This window comes from Medicago sativa, chromosome 8, assembly GCF_051527215.1.
Source record: "Medicago sativa cultivar Bolivia chromosome 8, Bolivia_mono, whole genome shotgun sequence".
Lineage (NCBI taxonomy): Eukaryota > Viridiplantae > Streptophyta > Magnoliopsida > Fabales > Fabaceae > Medicago > Medicago sativa.
This window is the reverse complement of record NC_140756.1, coordinates 89,323,603-89,345,268: the sequence shown is the minus strand read 5'-3', so window position 1 is coordinate 89,345,268 and position 21,666 is coordinate 89,323,603. Positions and strand designations below refer to the sequence as shown.

The 21,666-nt window shown below is 32.4% G+C and overlaps 1 protein-coding gene and 3 long non-coding RNA genes across 53 annotated transcripts; 2 read left to right on the top strand and 2 right to left on the bottom strand.

The window, feature by feature from the left end:
* The first annotated feature begins 4,311 nt into the window (after positions 1-4,311).
* Positions 4,312-14,473, top strand: LOC146903019 (uncharacterized). Of its 50 annotated transcripts, none has more exons than XR_015023684.1 (14): positions 4,312-4,420; positions 5,217-5,316; positions 5,427-5,546; positions 5,672-5,775; positions 5,880-6,094; positions 6,228-6,275; positions 6,378-6,524; positions 7,479-7,563; positions 7,651-7,732; positions 7,943-8,124; positions 10,679-10,942; positions 11,103-11,246; positions 11,421-11,510; positions 11,628-11,724. XR_015023684.1 is itself a non-coding variant. In XM_085738042.1 (14 exons), exons 12-14 carry the CDS (start codon positions 11,367-11,369, stop codon positions 14,243-14,245), a joined length of 402 nt encoding a protein of 133 aa, XP_085594168.1. In that variant the 5' UTR covers positions 4,312-4,420; positions 5,217-5,546; positions 5,672-5,775; positions 5,880-6,094; positions 6,228-6,275; positions 6,378-6,524; positions 7,498-7,563; positions 7,651-7,732; positions 7,943-8,124; positions 10,679-10,942; positions 11,103-11,246; positions 11,337-11,366; the 3' UTR covers positions 14,246-14,473. The 50 variants fall into 50 exon arrangements, 11 of the variants coding, with proteins under 11 accessions (XP_085594168.1, XP_085594171.1, XP_085594165.1 ...); XR_015023687.1 differs by having other exon boundaries at positions 5,427-5,568; XR_015023704.1 differs by having other exon boundaries at positions 4,312-4,446; positions 6,378-6,499; positions 7,498-7,563; positions 11,112-11,246.
* LOC146903020 (uncharacterized) lies at positions 8,427-9,128 on the bottom strand. Its single transcript, XR_015023715.1, has 2 exons — positions 8,989-9,128; positions 8,427-8,644 (listed from the first exon to the last, which is right to left on the bottom strand). It is a non-coding gene; the product is annotated as an uncharacterized LOC146903020 (long non-coding RNA).
* LOC146903018 (uncharacterized) lies at positions 13,343-14,543 on the bottom strand. Its single transcript, XR_015023714.1, has 4 exons — positions 14,403-14,543; positions 13,784-14,004; positions 13,552-13,713; positions 13,343-13,440 (listed from the first exon to the last, which is right to left on the bottom strand). It is a non-coding gene; the product is annotated as an uncharacterized LOC146903018 (long non-coding RNA).
* Positions 14,544-19,434: 4,891 nt separating this feature from the next.
* On the top strand, positions 19,435-19,964 carry LOC146903017 (uncharacterized). Its single transcript, XR_015021125.1, has 2 exons — positions 19,435-19,671; positions 19,838-19,964. It is a non-coding gene; the product is annotated as an uncharacterized LOC146903017 (long non-coding RNA).
* Positions 19,965-21,666: the final 1,702 nt, after the last annotated feature.

Sequence of the window (21,666 nt, the reverse complement as noted above, 5' to 3'; positions counted from 1 at the left end):
TTGAATTTAAATGAATCTGTGTTATGTGTAACTTGGATCGTTTATGTGAGATTATGTGACTTTGAGAATTTAGGGTATGTTTGGAACTGCAGAAACTATAAGGAAAGAAAGCAAAGAGGAAAGAAAGGTTGTAGAAAAACATTCTTTCCATAGTTTGGTATGCATGATAGAGAGGATGGAAAGTTTCATATTGGTGGGTCCCCTGCCTAAAAACTTTCAGCCCCATGATGAGCAGAAACATGATCTCAACCTCCAATAAATTAAATTGACCAAAACGCCCTCATTTGTGAAGCAATATTATTTTTGGTTGTGCATGTTCCTTTTGACTCTTTCTTTGCTTCGATTAACATGCTTTTGACATCGATCCTTAAAAAAAAAATGCTTTTGACATCAACGCTTTATACATGTTTTTTTTATAACTTTTTTTTTAAAAAAAAATTACCGTCATTTTTATTTTTAAAGTATATATTGCATCAATTGTTATCACCAAATACAAAGGTTACTTATGTCTTTTCATAAATACATATCTTTCTTTCCTTTCACTTTCTTTTAACTTTCATTTATAACAAACAACTAAACAATCATCTCACTTTCCATTCACTTTCTACTCACTTTCTATCCTTCAACAATCTTTCCTTTCACTATCTTTCCTTTCACTTTCTTCGGTCATCCAAACAAAGCCTTAAGGACAAATTGATGTAATTTAGATCATTTATATGCCATTAAGTGTGATTAAGTGATTACGGATCATTACCGACGAATTTGTGTAATTTGGATCGTTTGTGTGATTATGTGATTTTGAGAAAAACGATGAATTTGGGTAATTTGGATCGTTATGTGATTTTGGGACTTTAAGAACAAATTCATGTAATTTGGATCTTTTACGTGTCATTAATTGTGATTAAATGATTCCGGGTCATTACCAGCGAATTTGTGTGAAATTCTAGTACACTGGTATTAAGATGTTTTATGTGATGTTTCAACACCAAGCACACAGAAAACAGATGTTGTGTTCAATGTTCCAACATCATGCTAACAAATAATAATTATGCAAGAGAATAAATGACAAGAAAGTAAAATGCATAGAGAGTTTGTTGACCCAGTTTGGTGAAATTCTCAGCAAACCACGTTTACAACTTAAGACCTAGAACCTACCCGTTTAGATTTCAACCTAGAAACTCCTATATCTGATATCTCATCTCACTATCCTACAATCAATCACAACCCCTGTGATTATCAGATTAAAAATACAATATGGTGAAGTTACCTTCAAACACAAACTACTACCTTGCTTCAAAGCTTTGGTGTAGCACAACGAGTTACAAATCAATAAACAATCTTTAACATGTATCAAGGTGATACAAGAAAGGCTCGCAGATAACAAACAGTTTTAGACTTGCATCAAAACGATATAAGAGAAGAACACACAAAGAACAAGACTTAAAACCCTAAAAAATTATTCTTTAGAATGACAGCTTGAATACCTAATTAGGTCTTGAAGTCTTCCTTATATTCTGAAGCAACATGGGCTAAATAACTTTACTGGGCTTCAGAACAATGTAGATCCTTCATATGATCTACGTAACAAGAATCAGTAACAAATATAGAAAGTCCTAAAATGTAGGAACATATTTAGGAACTTCCAAACATATCTAAAGATTCCCTAAAATATTGTTACTCCTTTAGAAATACAAACACAACTGATTATGAACATATATGCGTGTTGCTTGATCAGCAGGATATGAGGACGTGGATTCCTTAATAAGATAAAGCGCGTGTAGTGCAAGACATAAAACAAGACACACTGAACCGTGCAAGGATGTTGGAACATCATATCCAACATCTTGTGAAAATGCCTAAAACATGTTGGAACATGATATCCAACATCACAGACATGGATATTTGTTTTAGCAATAAGTGCCCTTTGGGCCCGGAGGCGTGCCCTGACCCTGGTGGTGACCGGAGCCGAACCCACCTAAACTTTTTTATCCAAAAAAAATAAAATAATGCAGCCAATACAAATACCCAACAATCTCCCCCTTTGGCAAATTTTTGGCTAAAACAAATTGAAGCCACTTGTATAAAGCAGATGGATACATAAAATCCATTTCTTCAGTCATCATGAACACACACACACATGAAGAAACGGTCAACACATAAAATCTAAAGAGATACCTTAGGTAAACTTCTTCAAATCCCCATAAACACACAACCATGAAGAAGAAAAACTAGTAAAACAGTATCACTCAAGAGATGCACACAAAATCAAAAAATACCCCACACAGTCTTCAGTCATAGCTTTAACCAACATGAAGAAAAACAAAGCATACTCTTAACAGAATCTTTATCAGCGTAACTTAAGTCACGCAGGAGTATTTTCGAAACTTTGGTTTGGAGTGAACAAAACTTGTTGGGAGAAGAGCCGAATTCACATGTAAACTTGTCACTATCACCTTGGGGTGGCAAATCGGGTCCAACCCGTCGGGCCGGTCCGTATAGCCCGCTATTTTTAGCGGGCTGAGCCGAAGTTTTGAATTCGCTTTCTATGGTTGGCTCGCCCCGCTTAACTCGTTAAAAAAACGACCGACTCGTGGCGGGGCGGGTCTGCCCGCTAAACTCGTTTTTCTTTTTTCTTTTAGACTTATTTTTTCCTTTTGGATTTATTTTAGTTGCTGGATTTGTTTTTATGTTAGTAGATTTTCATTATTTTGTTATTAAACATGATGTTGAGTTTGACAATTTATTAATTATCTTGTTTTTACCACAAATTAATTCGTTGCATATTCTTTTATTCTTTTTTTTTTATGATAAAAGCAACATATATTTTAAAAAAAAAATGATAAAAGCAACATATTTTTTTTTTGTAAAAATTAAGTTGTAAAAAAAAATGCACAAAAAATAGTTGTTTTTTCCTCTAAATAATAAAGTTTTTTGTTTGGCGGGCTGGCCCGCCAACTCGTTTGTCCGCCACTAAACGCGGCGGGGGTGAGATTTTGAAGTTGGCCACCTAATTTGACTCGGCTCGTCTCGTCCCGTTTTAAGCGGACTAAGACGGGGCGGGCCGGCCCGCTTTGCCATCCCTACTATCACCACCAATAAACCAAGACGTCTTACACACTTAAAAATAAATATTTATTTGATTTTGTATAAGTTTTTTTTTTTTGCCTTTGATTAAGTGGTAATCCACTGAAATTAAACTCAAATAAACTGTATAAGTTTTTTTTTGCAATTTCGACATTTACCAATTAACTAGGACTTCTAGACTTATAAGATTTTATTTGAGTTAGCTACAACACAATTGTAGACAATCATATTTGCAGCCTACCTGCCATAATAAAAACGTCTGGTAGACTTAGAATTGTAAAACACACCAACAAAAATAGCACCGACTCCTTAAGCAACCAACAACAATAATAATATATAAAATAAGGGAAATGTTAACTTGTGCCCTTAAGACACAAGTTAAGAAGCTTAAAATAATTTTTTTTTTTTTGAAACTTGTGTATTCAATATTACAAAACTTTAAACTTTTATAATTTCAATACAAAATTTATTGTTTATTTTCTTTCATAGCTCCTTAACTTGTGCCCTTAGGGCATAATTTAACATGACCCATAAAATAAATACCTTCTCAATTTGTGCAACTATATCTCATGTTTGAATGAGTTTTGCTAGTTGGATTATACTACCTCAATCCCATGTCAAGTGATGCATTTGATTCTGTCACACATACCAATGCATATTTTTTATTTTTAATATCTGTAATCATCTATTCAAAAAATTATGAAAATGTAGTATTTTGAAAATATTTATCGAGATAAATCCAACATCTTATATAATATTATTTTTCTTTGTATATTAGTAGAAAAATATGGTCAAAAGTATGTAGGACAATAATGTATATTATTAAACTAGGTCATTAATCACTACCCAAAAAAACTAGGTCATTAATACGATGACGGCGAAATAGCGATTGGAATGACAGAAGAAAGGTTGAACAATGATAGGAAAATTTATATACCATAAAAAAAATATAAAATAACTTTTTTTGAGGTAAATAAAATAACTTTTTTTATGATATGATACACAATTTTTAACAAAAAGAGTTTTACCGAAAAAGTAAATGCAAAATAGAACACAGTTAGTACGGAAAAACACATCCTTCTGGAGGACAAAAAGAGTTTTACCGAAAAAGTAAAATAGAACACAGTAAGTACGAAAAAAAAAAAGAGTTTTACCGAAAAAGTAAAATAGAAAACGGTAAGTACGAAAAACACATGTTACTACTTAGTTCAGGCAAAGTACAAACATAACTACACTCACGAGAACACATGCTTTGGCTTTGACTTTTGAAACCTAGACTAGATCTGGCAACTCAACTCGCGGTTTCTCAATCTCCTCTTGAACAAACAACAGATCGGTAATCTCCTCTTGAACAACAGATCGGTAATCTTCATTTTTTGAACTACAACTCCTCTTGAACAACAGATCGGTAGATCTCTATTTTTTTTTATTGTTGAATGAAACAATATCGAATAAAAATAGGATTTTTTTTTTATCTGAGAAAATTAGAATTTTTATTCAATCCCTCTATTTTTACTTGGATTTTTGTTGATTTTCTGATTGTAGGACTGTTGATTGTTGATTTTCTGTAACCAAAAAATTTCTCTTTTTCATTCGATTCAATTTTTTCTTGTAAAAATTTCGAATTTTTATTCAATCCCTCTGTTTTTACTTGGATTTATGTTGATTTTCTGATTGTAGGACTCTTGATTGTTGATTTTCTGTAACCAAAAAATTTCTCTTTTTCATTCCATTCAATTTGCTTTTCATTCCATTCAATTTGTACTTGTACAAATTTCGAATTTTTATTCAATCCCTCTATTTTTACTTGGATTTATGTTGATTTTCTGATTGTAGGACTGTTGATTGTTGATTTTCTGTAACCAAAAAATTTCTCTTTTTCATTCGATTCAATTTTTACTTGTACAAATTTCGAATTTTTATTCAATCCCTCTATTTTTACTTCGATTTTTGTTGATTTTCTGATTGTGAGACGCTTGATTGTTAATTTTCTGTAACCAAAAAATTTCTCTTTTTCATTCCATTCAATTTTTACTTGTACAAATTTCGAATTTTTATTCTCTCCCCTCTATTTCTAATTGGATTTATGTTGTTATATGATTTTTGTTGTTATATTGATTGTCTGTTTGTAGGATCGTTGATTGTTGATGTTCTGTTTGACATTTTATCAATAACTCTTGCAAAAGATAATAGCCAAATTTGGCCAAACTTTCCTGTACATCTCCGTTTTTGGTGGGTTTGGCTTTCATCTACGATCTGTTGTGCTCTTCATGTGGGATTGGGTTTGTTTCACTGCGTGCGCCGCACCGACGAGGTTTTTTTTGTGTAATTTTGGATTACAGATAGCTTTATCTGTGTCAAAGACTGGATTCTGCAATTGTTTTTTGTCTTTATCGGTACTTTCTGTGCCTTTGGAGGAGATCTTCCTACATCCCAATCTTGTGTTTTGTTTTTATGTGAAGGTACTGGCTGTGTTTGTGTCAGGTTTGTCGTATTGCTGAATTTTTGCTATTACCCTCTTCTGACTCTTCAAGTAGTTTGGTACCGAGTGTTCCTGCTAGGGTTGATTCAATTTTTTTGGGGACAGAATACATGTTTCTCCCTTCAGGTTCTCAGGCTTTGGGAAGTCCCAACTGTTTTCTGATCAAGCAAACTCAATTGAGATGGTTCTTAATTCTTATAGATGATGAGGTAGTTTTTCTCCCTTTGTTAGTTATAGATTGTTGATTATTTTCTTGATGAAGTTACATTCTACATTTGTTTGGTGGAAATGGACCCATTTTCCGCTGTTGTAGGTACCAAGATCCATGCCACAACAGAAAACACCTGCTGTATGTTTTTCAAAAGAAGTTAGTTGAAGGAGAGGTCTACAAGATGAAGACCAAGGTGCTGGTGCATACCGTACTATGCTCCATCCATATAAGCCGATTTTCCAGATGAAGACCAAGGTGCATAGTAATGAAGATTGATGTAGCTTCTGGACGCACTGCTGATTACGACTATTTAGTTGGTAAGAAAAGTTTTTACAAACATGGTTATGCACCTTGATTTTTTTAATGTATAATTATTTGGTCTTGCTAATCAAATGATTTGGTTGGATGTCATTGGCTTGATGACCGGGATTTCTGCTGAGAGTATATCAGGGATGGAAAGGTGACCTTGATGTTTGTGTTTGAGTTAACCGATGACAGGTACTCATTTAAATATTCTATTTTTAGTGGGAAATTTTGGTGGATAATGAAGTGTTTTCGATATACATCGTTTTGTTGACGTGTCCTGTTTGTTTGGTGTAGTGGGAAAATTGAGTGTGAGTTGTTTGGTAGCTATGTTAATAATCTGCAGAAATTGATGGGGAAGTCTACTGATGGAATGCCTGATGTTGTTTTTCAATTTGCCAAAATTAAGATATTTCAAGGTTTGTTGTCTTCAAATCGCGTAAGGTATTACATACTTGTTTGCAAGCATTGTTTTTAAAGGTTAGATTTTGAATACTTTGCATATAAGGCATATCTTCAGAATGTAATGAATACAACTAAGATATTTGTTAATCCTCCCATTGAGGATGCTGTGAAGTTTAGAGATGGGTCTGTTTTCTGCTATTTACTTCATTTGGCTTCATGTTTTGACATTAAGTGCAGTATGGAATTTTTTTGATTTATTTTTTGTTTTAGTGTTGTGATGGGTTGGATAAACAAGTTAATTAAGTACTTAATAACATCTTATCGTATAAAAACTTATGTATAAGCTGTTTTTATAATCAACACAACGAAAATGAGGAGAAAATTGCTTAAGTTTTGTATAAGCTGTTTGTTTCAATAAGCTATCATGAAGAGAAAATAATTCATTGAGAATTTCAACCAAAATTGAGCCCGTTTGTTATAGTTTTTTTTTTTAAAATAGATTTTTGTAATGCAATATGTTTTTGTTATAATTTTTTTAACAAAGAAATTTTCAAGTAAAGCTTCAAATGAAAAATTTGTTTGAATAGATTATCTTAAAATATCATTCTAAGTATTTTATCATTTTGTTATAATTTTTTTTGGATACTAAAATTTTGAAAAAATCTCTAAAAAAAAAGCTATTTCAAATAGCTTTTCATAAAAATCATTTTTGAAAGATGTCATTTTGAAAAAATATGCAATTTTTACTATGTAAAATCTCGAACAATTAATATTTAAGTTAGTGAATGTCGAAATCTCTTATTTAACTTATACCAAATGAGCTTAAAATTATTTCTACTATTTTTGATTAAATTTCCAAAAAATCCATTTTTAGAAATACAAAGAAAAGTCTGTTTGTTTTAAATCTAAAACAAACGGGCCCATAATCTGTTTTGGAACCCCAAGACAAAGTACACATTATTATTGTCAAATAATGAAGTGAATTGAACACAGGTTACTGCTGCTCTTGCAGATTCTAGGCTGGAATCTTCTAATCTCATTGTTGGCATTGATTTCACAAAGAGCAATGAGTGGACAGGTGTTATCTCTTGCTTACATTTTTATGCTTGAATTTTTATTTTTATTTTATGAATTTTAAGGCAAAGTATATACTTCACTTTTTCAGGGGAGAGTTCATTCAGTTGAAAACGTTTACGTCGCATTGGAAGTGGTCAAAACCCTTATGAACAAGCAATCTCTATTACTGGGTAAACTCTATCTACTTTTGATCAAGATAACTTGATTCCATGTTTTGAATTTGGAGATGGTAACTTTGGATGTGAAAAATTGATGGTAACTTTAATCAAGATAACTTGATTCCATGTTTTTTAAACTTTATCTAAACACCTTTTCAGATGTAGTTTTGTTTTTTTGAGCTTGCAAAATTGATTGTTTATTTTCTGTCCATTATTTGACAGCATTTACACATGATCAAGATGTATTTAACTTCTATTCAGAAGAGAGGTCATGCAATGGTTTTTTAAAATTGATCAAGATGTATTTTAGCATTTGGTCATTGGTTCTATGTTGATTACAATTGGTGGACATATGGCTTTTCTGACCCTTCATGAAATGCTGCCATTGGCTTTTGATCATGTTGGTAAGAATCTCTTCTCCCCAATATTTTCACATTAGTTAGATAAAGAATAAATAAATAAATAAAATATGAAACATTCATGGTCAGATGTAGTACTACACATGAATTCAAATTTCAAAATACCTATCGTTGCTACTTGCATCTTTGTTTCTCATTATTCTCAACGATAGTCTGCATCATAGTAGTTAATAGCGGATAGCGGCGCGTAGCGGCCGACCCCAAAAATGCTATAGCGGGATAGCGCCTAGCGCTATGACCGCTATTTCATCACTTTTGTGGACAAATTATATAAATAATACTATAAATTATAAACAAACATATATCTAATATAAAATTAAATATAACATTCAAATCTCATGACACATTCATAAATCACAGTAAATCTTTTTCTTATCATTCAAATCCTTCCAGTGATTAAATTGCCAAGCAATGTTGAGATTATCACCGGTCCGCTTATGTCTTTGAGCACATGAGTCAACAGACATAGAGTTTGATTGAACACCAGAACCTGATGCTGCCATGACTGTGTTGTCCACAAAAACAACAAAAATAAGGAAACAGAGAGCAGAATAGAGGATGAACAAAACAGTAGAGGAAAACAACAGAGAAAGATTGAACTAAATGTGTCCTGCGTCTGAGAGTAGAGTTTATCATAGAGATCTCACAGATAACCGAAGTCATTTGTGTTTTTTTCAATCATTCATGAGAAAACAGAGAGGAAGAACAAAACAGAGGATATGTTTATGAACAGATTGTGATACGTTTATGAACAAAACAGAGGAAGAACAAAACAGAGAGGAAGAACAAAACATATTGTGATATGTTTATGAACAAAACAGAAAGGAAGATTTATAGAAGAGAGCAAACCTGAGGAACGGCGGCTGTAAGGAGAAGATGAACAGATCTGCCGTTTGATGCGGTTTTGAGAAGATGAACAGTGAGAAGATGAGATGCGTTTTTGAGATGAGAAGATGCGGCTGTAAAGAATGAAAGAATGAAGAGAGAAATTGAAGTTATTAGGGTTTGACGAAAATGACAAAAATACCCTTGTTTTTTTTTAAAAACCAAGGACAAACTTGTATTTTCAGGTAAAATGAAATAGCGGTGCTAGACTGCAAAACCGCTATGCAGTGTTGCGGCCGCTATTGCGCCGCTATCTCATAACGCTACGCTATGGCTTATTGCATAGCGGTCCGGGACCGCACCGCACCGCGCGGCCGCTATTCGCCGCTATAGCGCCGCTATTGACTACTATGGTCTGCATATTTTGGCACTTCTCATCAATGCCTGTTGTTAGCATTAGTTATTTCCCCTTCTTTTCTTAATATTGGAATGATAGTTCTTAGAATGATAGCAAACATTTCATTCTTTGTAATCTTTTTCTGAGCCTAATTTATATATTGTTTTATACACATTCACTTTAACATAGGAATTCCAGAATTTTGGCCTGATACAGATTGGATTTGTCTCAGGTGTGGTTTTTGAAGCATGTTTTTAATGTTGCTGTTATAGTCATGTAGTCACCTAAATCATAGATGGTAATTTTGACCGAAATGATTTGGTGTGCCTGAAAAACTGATCTTTACTATGTACTTCATTTCAACTTATTGTGATGTTCTTTTAACTGCCCAACTATTGCCTTTTTCTAACTAGCTTTATTCTTTGCTTTATTTACTAAATGAATTGAGTTCAACATGGAGAATTAAAAGCTTTTAACTACAGTAGAGAATCTTGACTAAGAGAATACACAATTTATGAATGTGTCTTATTGATCCTTAATTAATCAATAAGATAGTACACAATTCTTGGCTATTGATTCTTAATTAATTGTAGGCATTATTTGAATCATCCACTATGGATTCCTTGGCATTTCTCTAATGATTTTATCTGATATTGATGCAATTGATGCTCTTCTCATATCACAATCATGAATCATAGTCTGCGTATTGTATCTTTGTTGTTAGTTGGATTTGGCCATAGATTCGAAAGAGTTTAATTTATTTTTGCTTATCCTTTTTGATACATTTATTTGTTAAGAACCCCTTTCATTTGAATTTTATCTATATTTGAAGAAATCACTTTACTGAATATAGGACTGTTGATTGTTGTTTTTCCGTATCCAAATTTTTTCTCTTTTTCATTCGATTCAATTTTTACTTGTACAAATTTAGAATTTTTATTCTCTCCCTCTATTTTTAATTGGATTTTTGTTGTTGTACTGATTTTCTGATTGTAGGACTGTTTGATTGTTGATTTTCTGTCTACAAATAATTTCTCTTTTTCATTCGATTCAATTTTTACTTGTAGCATCGTTGATTTTCTATTTGACATTTTTATTTGTGAACGAAACAATATCCAAAAAAATTCTCCTTTTCATCTGATTCAGTTTTTACTTCTACAAAGTTAAGTTAGAATTTTTATTCTCCCCCTCTATTTCTAATTAATTTTGTTGTTGTATGATTTTCTGTTTGGAAGATTCTTTGTAGGATCGTTGATTGTTGATTTTCTGTTTGACATTTTTATCAGTGAATGAAACAATATCCAAAAAATGATTCAGTTTTGTAGGATTGTGATAGATGTTGGCCCGGATTTTGTCCTCAAGATCAACATTTGAGACAGAACGCGTTGAATATCTGGTCTTCCCAAGCAGGATTTCGGCAAGGAAACGTGAAATACAAGATGGATTTGGGAGGACGCCGGTAAATCGAGTTCATATGCTAAAAATTCGATGCGTTTGAATAATTGGATTGGGCCGTAATACTTTTTGCGAGCTTTTGCGATGATGGTGGACGGGTACTTGCAAATAGGGTTGAAGTTTCAGGTGAACCCAGTCCCCTTCTAAAAATTTCTTGTCCTGTCTCTTTGAATTTGCTTGCTGAACCATTCTGGGCCATGCTCGTTCGAGACTGTGATTTAACAGCCGAAGTGCGGTGCTTCGTTTAGAAAATTCTAATCAATGGTTGCAATTGTCTATGATCCAGTAACATAAGAAGTGGGAGATGGGGGAGCGTGGCCATACAGGTCTTCAAATGCAGTGCAGAGTGATACGAGGTATTATACCATAATCAAGCAAGTGAAAGGAAGCATGTCCACTGTTGTGGGTTGTCACTGACAAAACATTGCAGGTAAGTTTCGAAGCAGTGATTGAGTCTGCCCATCAATTTTAGGTTGGTACGATGTGTTTATATTAGTATTCTATTCCCTTGCTTCTGAAGGGTATAAAAGTTCGCTAAAGAGGTCCAGCAATGCTTCTGTCTTGGGAATCCAACCTAATTAAGAAGGTGGCTCCATTTTTTCAGAAATTTTCAACCCGGAATTTGAGACGTGCTGTGAAGGATTTCGTGATAGTTTGGAGAGAGGGGCAATTAGCTCCAAAGCACCTGTGCTGGGTATGCAATTTTGGCTTAAAGTTAAATATCTAAGAACAATATTCTAAAAAGCACATTGGTTTAGAATTTACTCTCTTTACTTGTTATCTGTTGTTTTTGTCTACTAAAACATTGCAGGTTGTGGGATCATATTTTGAGAAAATTGGGTCCACATCTTTTGTTGTCTACTCAATTGCAGTGACTGATGCACATAATAGAACTTGGTTTGTAAAAAGGTTTACTTCTTTCGTATATTTTTTTTAGTAATAAGTGTGAACAACTTATATTTGATTCAAATTTTACAAACAATTTGGTATGAACTGGATTTATACAAGGCTGTAAATAAAGTCTTTATCTATGTACTTTGACTTTATCTTAAGTGACTGGCATAATTTCTTTGGTTTTCTAATTACAATTACAAAACAAAATGCCAGGATCACAAAAATATGGTATAGAACAGAATAAATAAAGGAAAAAAGAATAAATCGGGGGTTTTCTAATCTCAAAATTGCTTTGGTTTTAATGATTTAATTTGTTTTCTAATTTTTTTCCCCTGTTGAGTTTAATCTGCTCATTAAACAGAATAAATATCATCAAGTATCGCCGTCTATATATTTGACTTTACTCACCAAAATATCTTTTGGCGGTACACAGATACTGGAATTTTGAGCAATTTCATCGGCATCTTAGAGTTATTCCAAATTACACGTTGCATTTGCCTCCTAAAAGGATATCTGGAAAAAAAAATATATATATATATTACTATTCGGTATGTGTATTCACCAAGTATCAGGATTATTATTCATTTTTTCACACAAATCACCAAACATCACAACCAGTTTAAGTACTTATAGTTTTCAGAGAATCTATAAAAGGAAAAAGGGAACAATAATGCAGAGGATCAAAATAATAATGTAGAGAATCATAATCATAACCAATGTAGTCAGGAACGAGTTCCTACGTAGGATCGGTGGGCTGGTGAAGGGACGTAAGATCGAGGAACGTAACACGGTTCGTAAGAACCCACTTGAGGGCAAAATTGTAACTTCACAAATATATATACACACAAACTTGAAAATTATTATGCAAGAAAGTATATTATTAACTAAGGGGGGTAAGAAAGTATAAAAAAAAAGGTATATTTAGTATCAATCTGGGTTTTTAAAAAAAAAATATCACTATGGGCCTAGCCCAATACTATATAAAAGAGTGAAATAACAAAACCCTAGTTATTCTCTCTTTTCTCCTTAGCTGCCGCCTGCTACCATCTAGATCTACCTCTCTTCAATCCTTCTTCTTCTCTAACCATTTTCTCTTCATCATCTGTCAGTTTTTTCTTTATAACTTTTTACTTCTTCCTTCTCATTCTCTTCTTCGAAGAGACATGATTCCATGATTCCATGAGAGAAAATGAAAACAGAGCATGGGTAGAGAGAGAACGACGGCGAGAAATTCGCCGGAAAAGAGAACTGGCCCCCTTTCGCGTTTAGGGTTTGAGTGAGAAAGAAATCGGAGAATGAAAAATTTCTGGGTTTTAGCGTATATATAAAACCGGGTTATAATTTTGACCCGACCCGGTTCGTTAAGCCCAAATCACTTAAGCCAAGCCCAGCACGTTTTAAACTTACGTTCCTGTATCAGGAACTCGTTCCTGACTGTGAAGATGCAAAAAACGAACCCAGGTAAGAACGAGGCACGTTTTTGTGTGGGAAGCACGTAGGAGCGGACGATCCTACGTGCTGGGACTCGTTCCTGTCTACCTTGATCATAACTGATTACAATGAATCTGATGGATATATAGCGAAGGAAAGTTCAGTAGTGGACAGGAAATCAGTACGTAGTCTCACTAAAATGGCCAGAAAGAATAAAGTTAAGATAGGTTCATACCAATCTTGTGTCGAAGCATTACTGCTCCCAAACCTTTTGTTTTTGCCTCTTCGTTGACATGTAGCTGCAACAGAGTAGATAAGGAAAATTGTAAATAGATAAGGAAAATACATTTTGTAATAGAGGAGTGATATTTGTAATAATTACTTCCAAAATATATTTTCACTTTACATACAATTATTGTTTTGCTGATCTCAAGTCTAGTGAGATCATTCTTTTCACCAACGGATTCCATTGAAGACAGTCTAATTTCCTCCCTAACTTTTAACCTTGCCAATTCTATGAGCTCTTCAATCGAATCTGTTTTCCCATATGTTACCAGCTCCGGCTCTTTTATCTACACAAGATAAATCATTTGTAAATAAGTAAATAGGCAAAAATAAAAGACAAATTAAAATTAATTTTACCTGCAAGGAAAATTCAGTGTTAAAGTTAAAGAACTTGTCATCACTGGTTAATTCACTTTGCCAGACAATGAAATATTTCTTTTCATTGAGGCAGTGTATGTGGGCTATCTTATCCACACGGGTTTGTTAGGTGAATTCCACACGGTAGGTTCTTGAGATAGACACCATTTCTCTCGACTATAAAAACTTGGTTTTCTGGTACAATTTGTATGCCCCAATTCCTGAATAAAATTACAGAACAGTTAGATGGCAAGATGTTGTCAGTTAATTGATTTCTTAATTTAACAGATTTGTTTTTGCAGGTTATTTCATGTGGTTGTTGAAAATGATGACAAGTCAACCGAGATAATTAAACACCTTAATCAACAAAAAGGTGGGCGTGTTACATTTATTCCACTTAACAGAATAAATGCTCCTCGCGTCACTTATCCACAGAGTTCCGATGTCATACCTCTCTTATAAAGAAATTGAATTTTAAACATGACTACACTCCAGCATTCAGTCAGGGTAGCTACTACTTAAGTGTTGTATTTTATTTACATATGGGTGGGTATATGGCAAGTTATCTTCAGATGATATGTAGTGATAAATGTAATTCTTAAATGGTTATGGTATTTACCTTAAAGGATTAGAAATTGTTTGTAAAGTTCTTAGTGGAGTTGATGTTCCACATTGTCTTATTCCACCATACCTGAGAGGTCTTATTATTTCAAGTCTGCAACAAAAATAAAAAAAAATTGATATAAAAAAAGAAGCATGTCAGGTTCCGTTTCAGATCTAATAAAATAAAATAAAAAAGAAAATGTGTCAATTCTAGATGATGATGATGATGTACCTGAAACGTTTAGCTGCTAAAAAGTAGCCGCCGACCATGATGGAAAAAGGAATTTGTAAGAAAATTTGGGGTTTGGGGATTTTTAGCAGCCGCCGATCATGATGGAAAAAGGAATGTACTGTAGTGGATTGTAAGAATTAGGGAAAAAGGAACGTACTATAGTGGCTTGTAAGAATTAGGGGTGGCAAAATGGATGGATTGGATGGATATGGATTTGGATCCTAATGGATGGATCAAAAAAGGTCTATTAATCCATTACAATCCACTATTTTTTTTTTAGAAAAAAACCATCCAATCCATCCAATTAGAATAAAGTCCATCCAATCCATCCATTATTAGATTTTAATGGATGGATAATTCATCCGATCCATGAATCAAAGTGTATTTTTTTTTTAAAGTATATTCTTTTTTTTTTATAGGTGTATTATTAATTGAAATGTTTTATTCAAAAAAAAAATTCAAAACAGTTTATTATGATCTCTTTTAAAAAAAACAACTTATTCAAAACAGCTTATTTTTGAAAAAAACTTAATTCAAAACAACTTATTTATTCAAAACAACTTATTCAAAACAGCTTATGTATGCAAAACAGCTTATTACGATCTCATTTTCAAAACAACTCATACAAAACAGCTTATTTATACAAAACAGCTTATTAAGATCTGATTTTCAAAAACAACTTATTTACGCAAAACAACTTATTAGGATCTCATTTTCAAAAAGAGCTTATTCAAAACAGCTTAATTATGCAAAATAGCTTATTACGATCTCATTTTCAAAAACAACTTATTTAAAACAACTTATTTATGCAAAACAACTTATTCAAAACAGCTTATGTATGCAAAACAGCTTATTACGATCTCATTTTCAAAACAGCTTATTCAAAACAGCTTATTTATACAAAACAGCTTATTACGATCTGATTTTCAAAAACAACTTATTCAAAACAGCTTATTTATGCAAAACAACTTATTAGGATCTCATTTTCAAAAAGAGCTTATTCAAAACAGCTTAATTATGCAAAATAGCTTATTACGATCTCATTTTCAAAAACAACTTATTTAAAACAACTTATTTATACAAAACAGCTTATTACGATCTGAATTTCAAAAACAACTTATTCAAAACAGCTTATTTATGCAAAACAACTTATTCAAAACAACTTATTTATGCAAAACAGCTTATTCAAAAGAGCTTATTTATACAAAACAGCTTATTACGATCAGATTTTCAAAAACAACTTATTCAAAACAGCTTATTTATGTAAAAAAAACTTATTCAAAACAGCTTATTTATTCAAAACAACTTATTTATGCAAACTAACTTATTCAAAACAGCTTATGTATGCAAAACAGCTTATTACGATCTCATTTTCAAAAACAACTTATTCAAAACAGCTTATTTATGAATAAACAGCTTATTTACGCAAAACAACTTATTCAAAACAGCTTATGTATGCAAAACAGCTTATTACGATCTCATTTTCAAAACAGCTTATTTATACAAAACAGCTTATTACGATCTGATTTTCAAAAACAACTTATTCAAAATAGCTTATTTATGCAAAACAGGATCGTTTGAATAAGTTGTTTTTGAAATGAGATCGTAATAAGCTGTTTTGCGTACATAAGCTGTTTTGAATAAGTTGTTTTGCGTAAATAAGCTGTTTTGAATAAATAAGCTGTTTTGAATAAGTTGTTTTGCATAAATAAGCTGTTTTGAATAAGTTGTTTTTGAAAATGAGATCGTAATAAGCTGTTTTGCATACATAAGCTGTTTTGAATAAGTTGTTTTTGCATAAATAAGCTGTTTTGAATAAATAAGCTGTTTTGAATAAGTTGTTTTGCATAAATAAGCTGTTTTGAATAAGTTGTTTTTGAAAATCTGATCGTAATAAGCTGTTTTGTATAAATAAGCTCTTTTGATAAGCTATTTTTAAAAATGAGACCGCAATAAGTTGTTTTGTATAAATAAGCTGTTTTGCATAACTAAGCTCTTATGTATAAATAAGCTGTTTTTTTTAATAAAACGTATAAATAAGCTGTTTTTGAAAATGAGATTTAATTAAAAAAAATAGTTTAGTTAAAAAAAATAAGGTGATAATCAAAAATATAATTATTTAAATAAAAAAGATTAATATTTTTTGAAGTTATCCATTGAACTTTTTTATTTTAAAGAGGTGATCCATTGAATTTTTAAAATAAGGTGGATGGATCAAGTCCATCCATAAATTTTAGTGGATTGATCCAAACCAATCCATTACCAAATTTTTTTGTTTGATGGATGGATTGGATGGATTTTGTAGTGGATGGATATGGATCTCATGGATCATATTGCCACCCCTAGTAAGAATATTTGGGGTTGGGGATAAAAAGGATCCTTTTACTCCTTCCACCCTTTGCCTCCTTCTACCCTTTTACCCTTTTTACCCTTTTGCAAAAATGGTTGAGTTTGTAAGAAAATTGGGGTTGTAATGATAAAAAAGGACCTTTTTACTCTTTCCACCTTCTAACGCTTTCTACCCTTTTACCCTTTTTACCCTTTTTTGTTAAGGAATGCATATTTAACTAAATAAATTTTTTTTTGTCAGGTAGCCTAAGCCCCTCTGGAATTTAACTCATCAATGCATTGACAATTAATTAGTAAATAAATTTAAGCTTATTAATTTTTTTTGTTTTGTTTTGGGTATTTTAGAAAAATAAGTTAGTCTTATTTCGCATCATATCATAACTAAACAAATGCTAAATGTTACTCCTTCGTGTTTTTATTATATGTCACTTTAGGAAAAAAATAATAATAGTATTTGTGTTTTATATTTGTTATTTGGGCACCCCTAATATGGACCTTATATTTTTTGGTCCACCCATGGTCCTCTTAATATGACTATCTATAGCAGGTCACCTTTTAAGTTGATTTTTTTCCCGTCAATTTCACTTTTGATTTGCACCGAGAAAAAAGGCCATATTTTATCTTGTTCATTTCTCTGTATATTGTATTTCTTTCCCTTTAGTGTATTGATGTATATTCTTGTCTTTACTCCCAATCATGATTGTTTTGAGTTTGATTAGATCTTCAAATTTCCTATGAGTTTGCAATTAAATTCAAAAGATTTCCTACCAACATCTTCAAAATTTATTTAGTCAACAACAACACGGAGACCAAGAAAATAGATTTCCAAATTGAAGAAATTAGATGATTTAAAGTCTGTTAATTTCTTTCCCGGTCCGTTAACTTCTTCTTCTGACGTTTTGTCTTTGCAACCCATCAATGGAAATTCTTTAGAATCCATCATAACCTCTATCCTCAACTTCGCTAAATCACCACCGCTAAGAACTGATGGTGGCAGAACCCCACTGTGTTACAGATCTATAAGTATAACTCTTGGAACCACAATCTCACCAACACAATAAAGAATCCCCCACTAAAGAGTTTTGTTGCGCTTATCATGGGTTCTCTCGTGTTTGTTAAACAAGAAGAGGGAGAGGTGGGCAATTTCTTGCTGAGCAGCTGTCACCATCAATAATATTTGTGGGATTGTTAGTAACACTTGCCGATAATTGAAAAATGGTGGGTTTTTTGGACTAATTCTTTGTGTATTGGGGCAGGGTTGTTTGAAATTGGATAGACGATGATGGATAACAAAACAATGAATAGGACATAACAAAAAAAAAAAAAAACACTTGAAACCCATGTTAAGTACCTGCTATAGACGGTCACATGAAGAGGACCATGGGTGGACCCAAAAATTTAGGGTTCATATTAGGGGTGCCCTTGTTATTTTCTCTTGCTTAACGCAGCACTAATATATATATTTTCTTTGTCAAAAAAAAAAAACCTATCATACCATATATTACTCTTTATTCTTTCAATTTTTTAATATCTATTTCCATGACATTAATGACCGATAATTTTGTAAAATGACACATAATTTTTGTTACATTTTTTTTGGTAGTGACTATTTTTTTTTTGGTAGTGACTAATTTTTGTTACATTTCTTAATGTGTGAAAATGTCAAAATAAATTATAATAAAATATTGTGGGAGTAAAATTAAATTAGATGTTGGAGTAAAACTATTATATTTAAAAAATAAAGGGTTAAAATTGGATGTTTATCGGAAAGTTCACCAAATAAAGCGCCCCAAATAAATTTGATTTATGAAAATTTCCAAAATAGAAAGGAAAAAAAAACCATCAATTTAAGTAAAATTCATATTCTCCCTAAAAAAAAAAGTATAATTCATATTCATATTGCATATAAATGATCCCCGTGAGCTTCGCTCAGTTGATAAGGATATTACATATTATATGCAGGAGCCGGGGTTCGAACCCCGGACACTCCACTTCTCCACATTAAAATGTGTGAGTTCTAGCCACTAGGCTACTTGACCAAAAAGATATTGCGTATAAATGAAAAAAATAAAAATATATAATTGATTACCAATACTACAAAGTCCTTACTCTCTAGTCATTCTTAATGTGGAAGTTTTACAAGCCCCTCTAATTCTATTTTACTGAAAATCAAACATCCAAGTGATCTTTGCATTCAATGCAATTCAAATTTATGGGTCATTTTTCGGAGACAAATTTATGGGTCTTAATTACAATAAATGGAATGAAATAAATAAATTTTCAAAATCATAAAAAATTCATCACTATTTTAACGCAAAATTTATTTAGTGAATAAATTTCATTCACAAGTTGTCAAATGGGCTTAGCTAGGGTTTACTTTCTAACTGTTTTAACGCAAAATTTTATGCAAATATAACAAATACTATAACTTATTCAATATTTTAACGCAAAATTTTCTCACTCCATTCCCACTTTCCAACACTAGCTTAGCTAGGGTTTTTCTTCTTTATTTTTTTATGCAAATATAACTTGTTCCTTCATTTTTTTCAGGTGAGTGTTCCTTGCACAAGCTTGTTCAAGACCGTGACTGTGACATGTGGTCATTGCACTAATCTGCTTCCAGTATGCGTGCATTACTTCTGCCATCCCTAATCAGTTTCATTTGGGACACTTTTTCTTCTCCCCAACTCATCATAACCTTCTGGTTATACTTTCTTTTTTTCCTCTTATCTTTTCTACTCTTAATTACAGTCTTTATTTTGTATTTCTTTACTACGAACTCAGTCTTTATATACCATACATTAATTACTTTACATTTAAGTTCTAAGTAGTATAACTTTTGTGGTGTTGATGCATTTTTTTCCTTGCAGCAGGAGGAGATGCCAAACCCAGCTCCAAATTTTATGATGAACCACATAAATGCACCAAATGACTTCTCTATGCCTCCCACTAGGACAGTAGCTGAAGAGCTTCCACGCCCACCAATCATAAACAGACGTAAGATTCATTATCTAATCTTATTTTGTTTGAGTAACTTAGGTTTCCCTCAATCAAAACTATGGTTTTTTTTTTGTCACTACTATGATTTTGTTCATCTTCTATAATGTTATTCTTTTACTTGAAAGCAAGGTTGGCTTAGTTAAATAAAAGCTGTTGAGTTCAAATTAATAAATTATGGGAAAAGCTAATTAGTAGAATAAACTTATATTAAAAAAAATGCTTATATGGAAAAGCAAGTTAACTAATTAAAAAATCAATCACTCAAAAAAAAAAAAAAACTTTACTTTATTTGGTTGCTATTGATTGGACAGTATTGTTGAGGTACTTTTGGTCTTGTTCCACTTTCGTTTGGTAAAAGGAAGGAAGTCTTTTATGGCATCATCTCGACATTACCTTAAACCATTCCTTACTTTAAAGTGTGCATGCCCTAAAAGATATAATGTCTCTATAAGTAATGACAGATTTGCAACAAAAGATAGAATATTTTCACCTTAATTTAGCTTACCATAGAAAAGTTTGTAATACTAGAAATTATTTATTGATTTTAGGGCACAGCCCTTCTTCACGAGGCTATGTTTTTCATTTTTAATATCCTTTTTGTTAATTTCTGGGTACAAGTACCAGCATATAGAGATGAAATAAGCAAACTTAGGTAAATTATATTGTATGTTTATAAAAATTTATATATTATATATGTGAGATGGGGAAAATAGAAAAATATATAAGGTACTCTTCTTCTCCCCCGGAATAGTAGTTGTTTAAAGCTTGTAACACTCGATAATAAGTATCAACTGAATCATAAGGCATAGATTGCAGACAGTTGCAATAATACCTCATGAAAAATAGGTAACATATTAATTAAATTGAAAGGTTAAATAAATGAAAATTTCCAACTATATGAAAGATAACAGGAAGTGATTTTGATATATATGATAACGGTGTTTTATTTTTAATCAGCAAATATTATTAAACGTCATCCCCGCAATACGCAAGATATGGACGGAACAAGATACAAATGGTGCCACATATATACGGTACACCATAACCCCCAGACAAAGCCCCCAAAGATAACCCCCAAAACACATCACCACCTAAGACGGACACCTTAACAGAAACAAACCTTGTAAACACAGTATCCACAACGACCCATCGTCACTACTAAACCCCAGAGAACACCCCTCAAAATAAAACTCCCATACTTCAACACCCAAACTGAGCCACATTCGAAAAGCTCCTAACCGAATGAACATGCTGTTGGAACAAAATGTGTTTAACAATGAACCTTAAAGGGTTTTGATGATAACAAGGTATTAAAAATTGTAAATTGGACTAGCTAATATTTGTTCAAGTGTACAGGACCATAATTATAAAGTTACATCATCATTGGTTCTGAATGAGCAAATAAAGAGCTATGGAAACAACAAAAATTTGAAGCTTGGACGCTCCTGAAGGCAACTTGCTACTGAAGAGAAAAAGCGCTCCTGAAGTCAAGCTGCTCCTGAAGAAATAGCGCTCCTGAAGTAAGCTGCTCCTGAAGAATAGTGCTTCTGAAGACAAGAGGTCCAGAAGCCACATCATCAGAAGCTGCGTCATCAGAAGCTGCAGAAGTCATATCATCAGAAGCTGCATCATCAGAAGCTGCCTCATCAGAAGCCATTTCACCAGAAGCTGAATATCAACTGGATTTGCAAAGAATCAA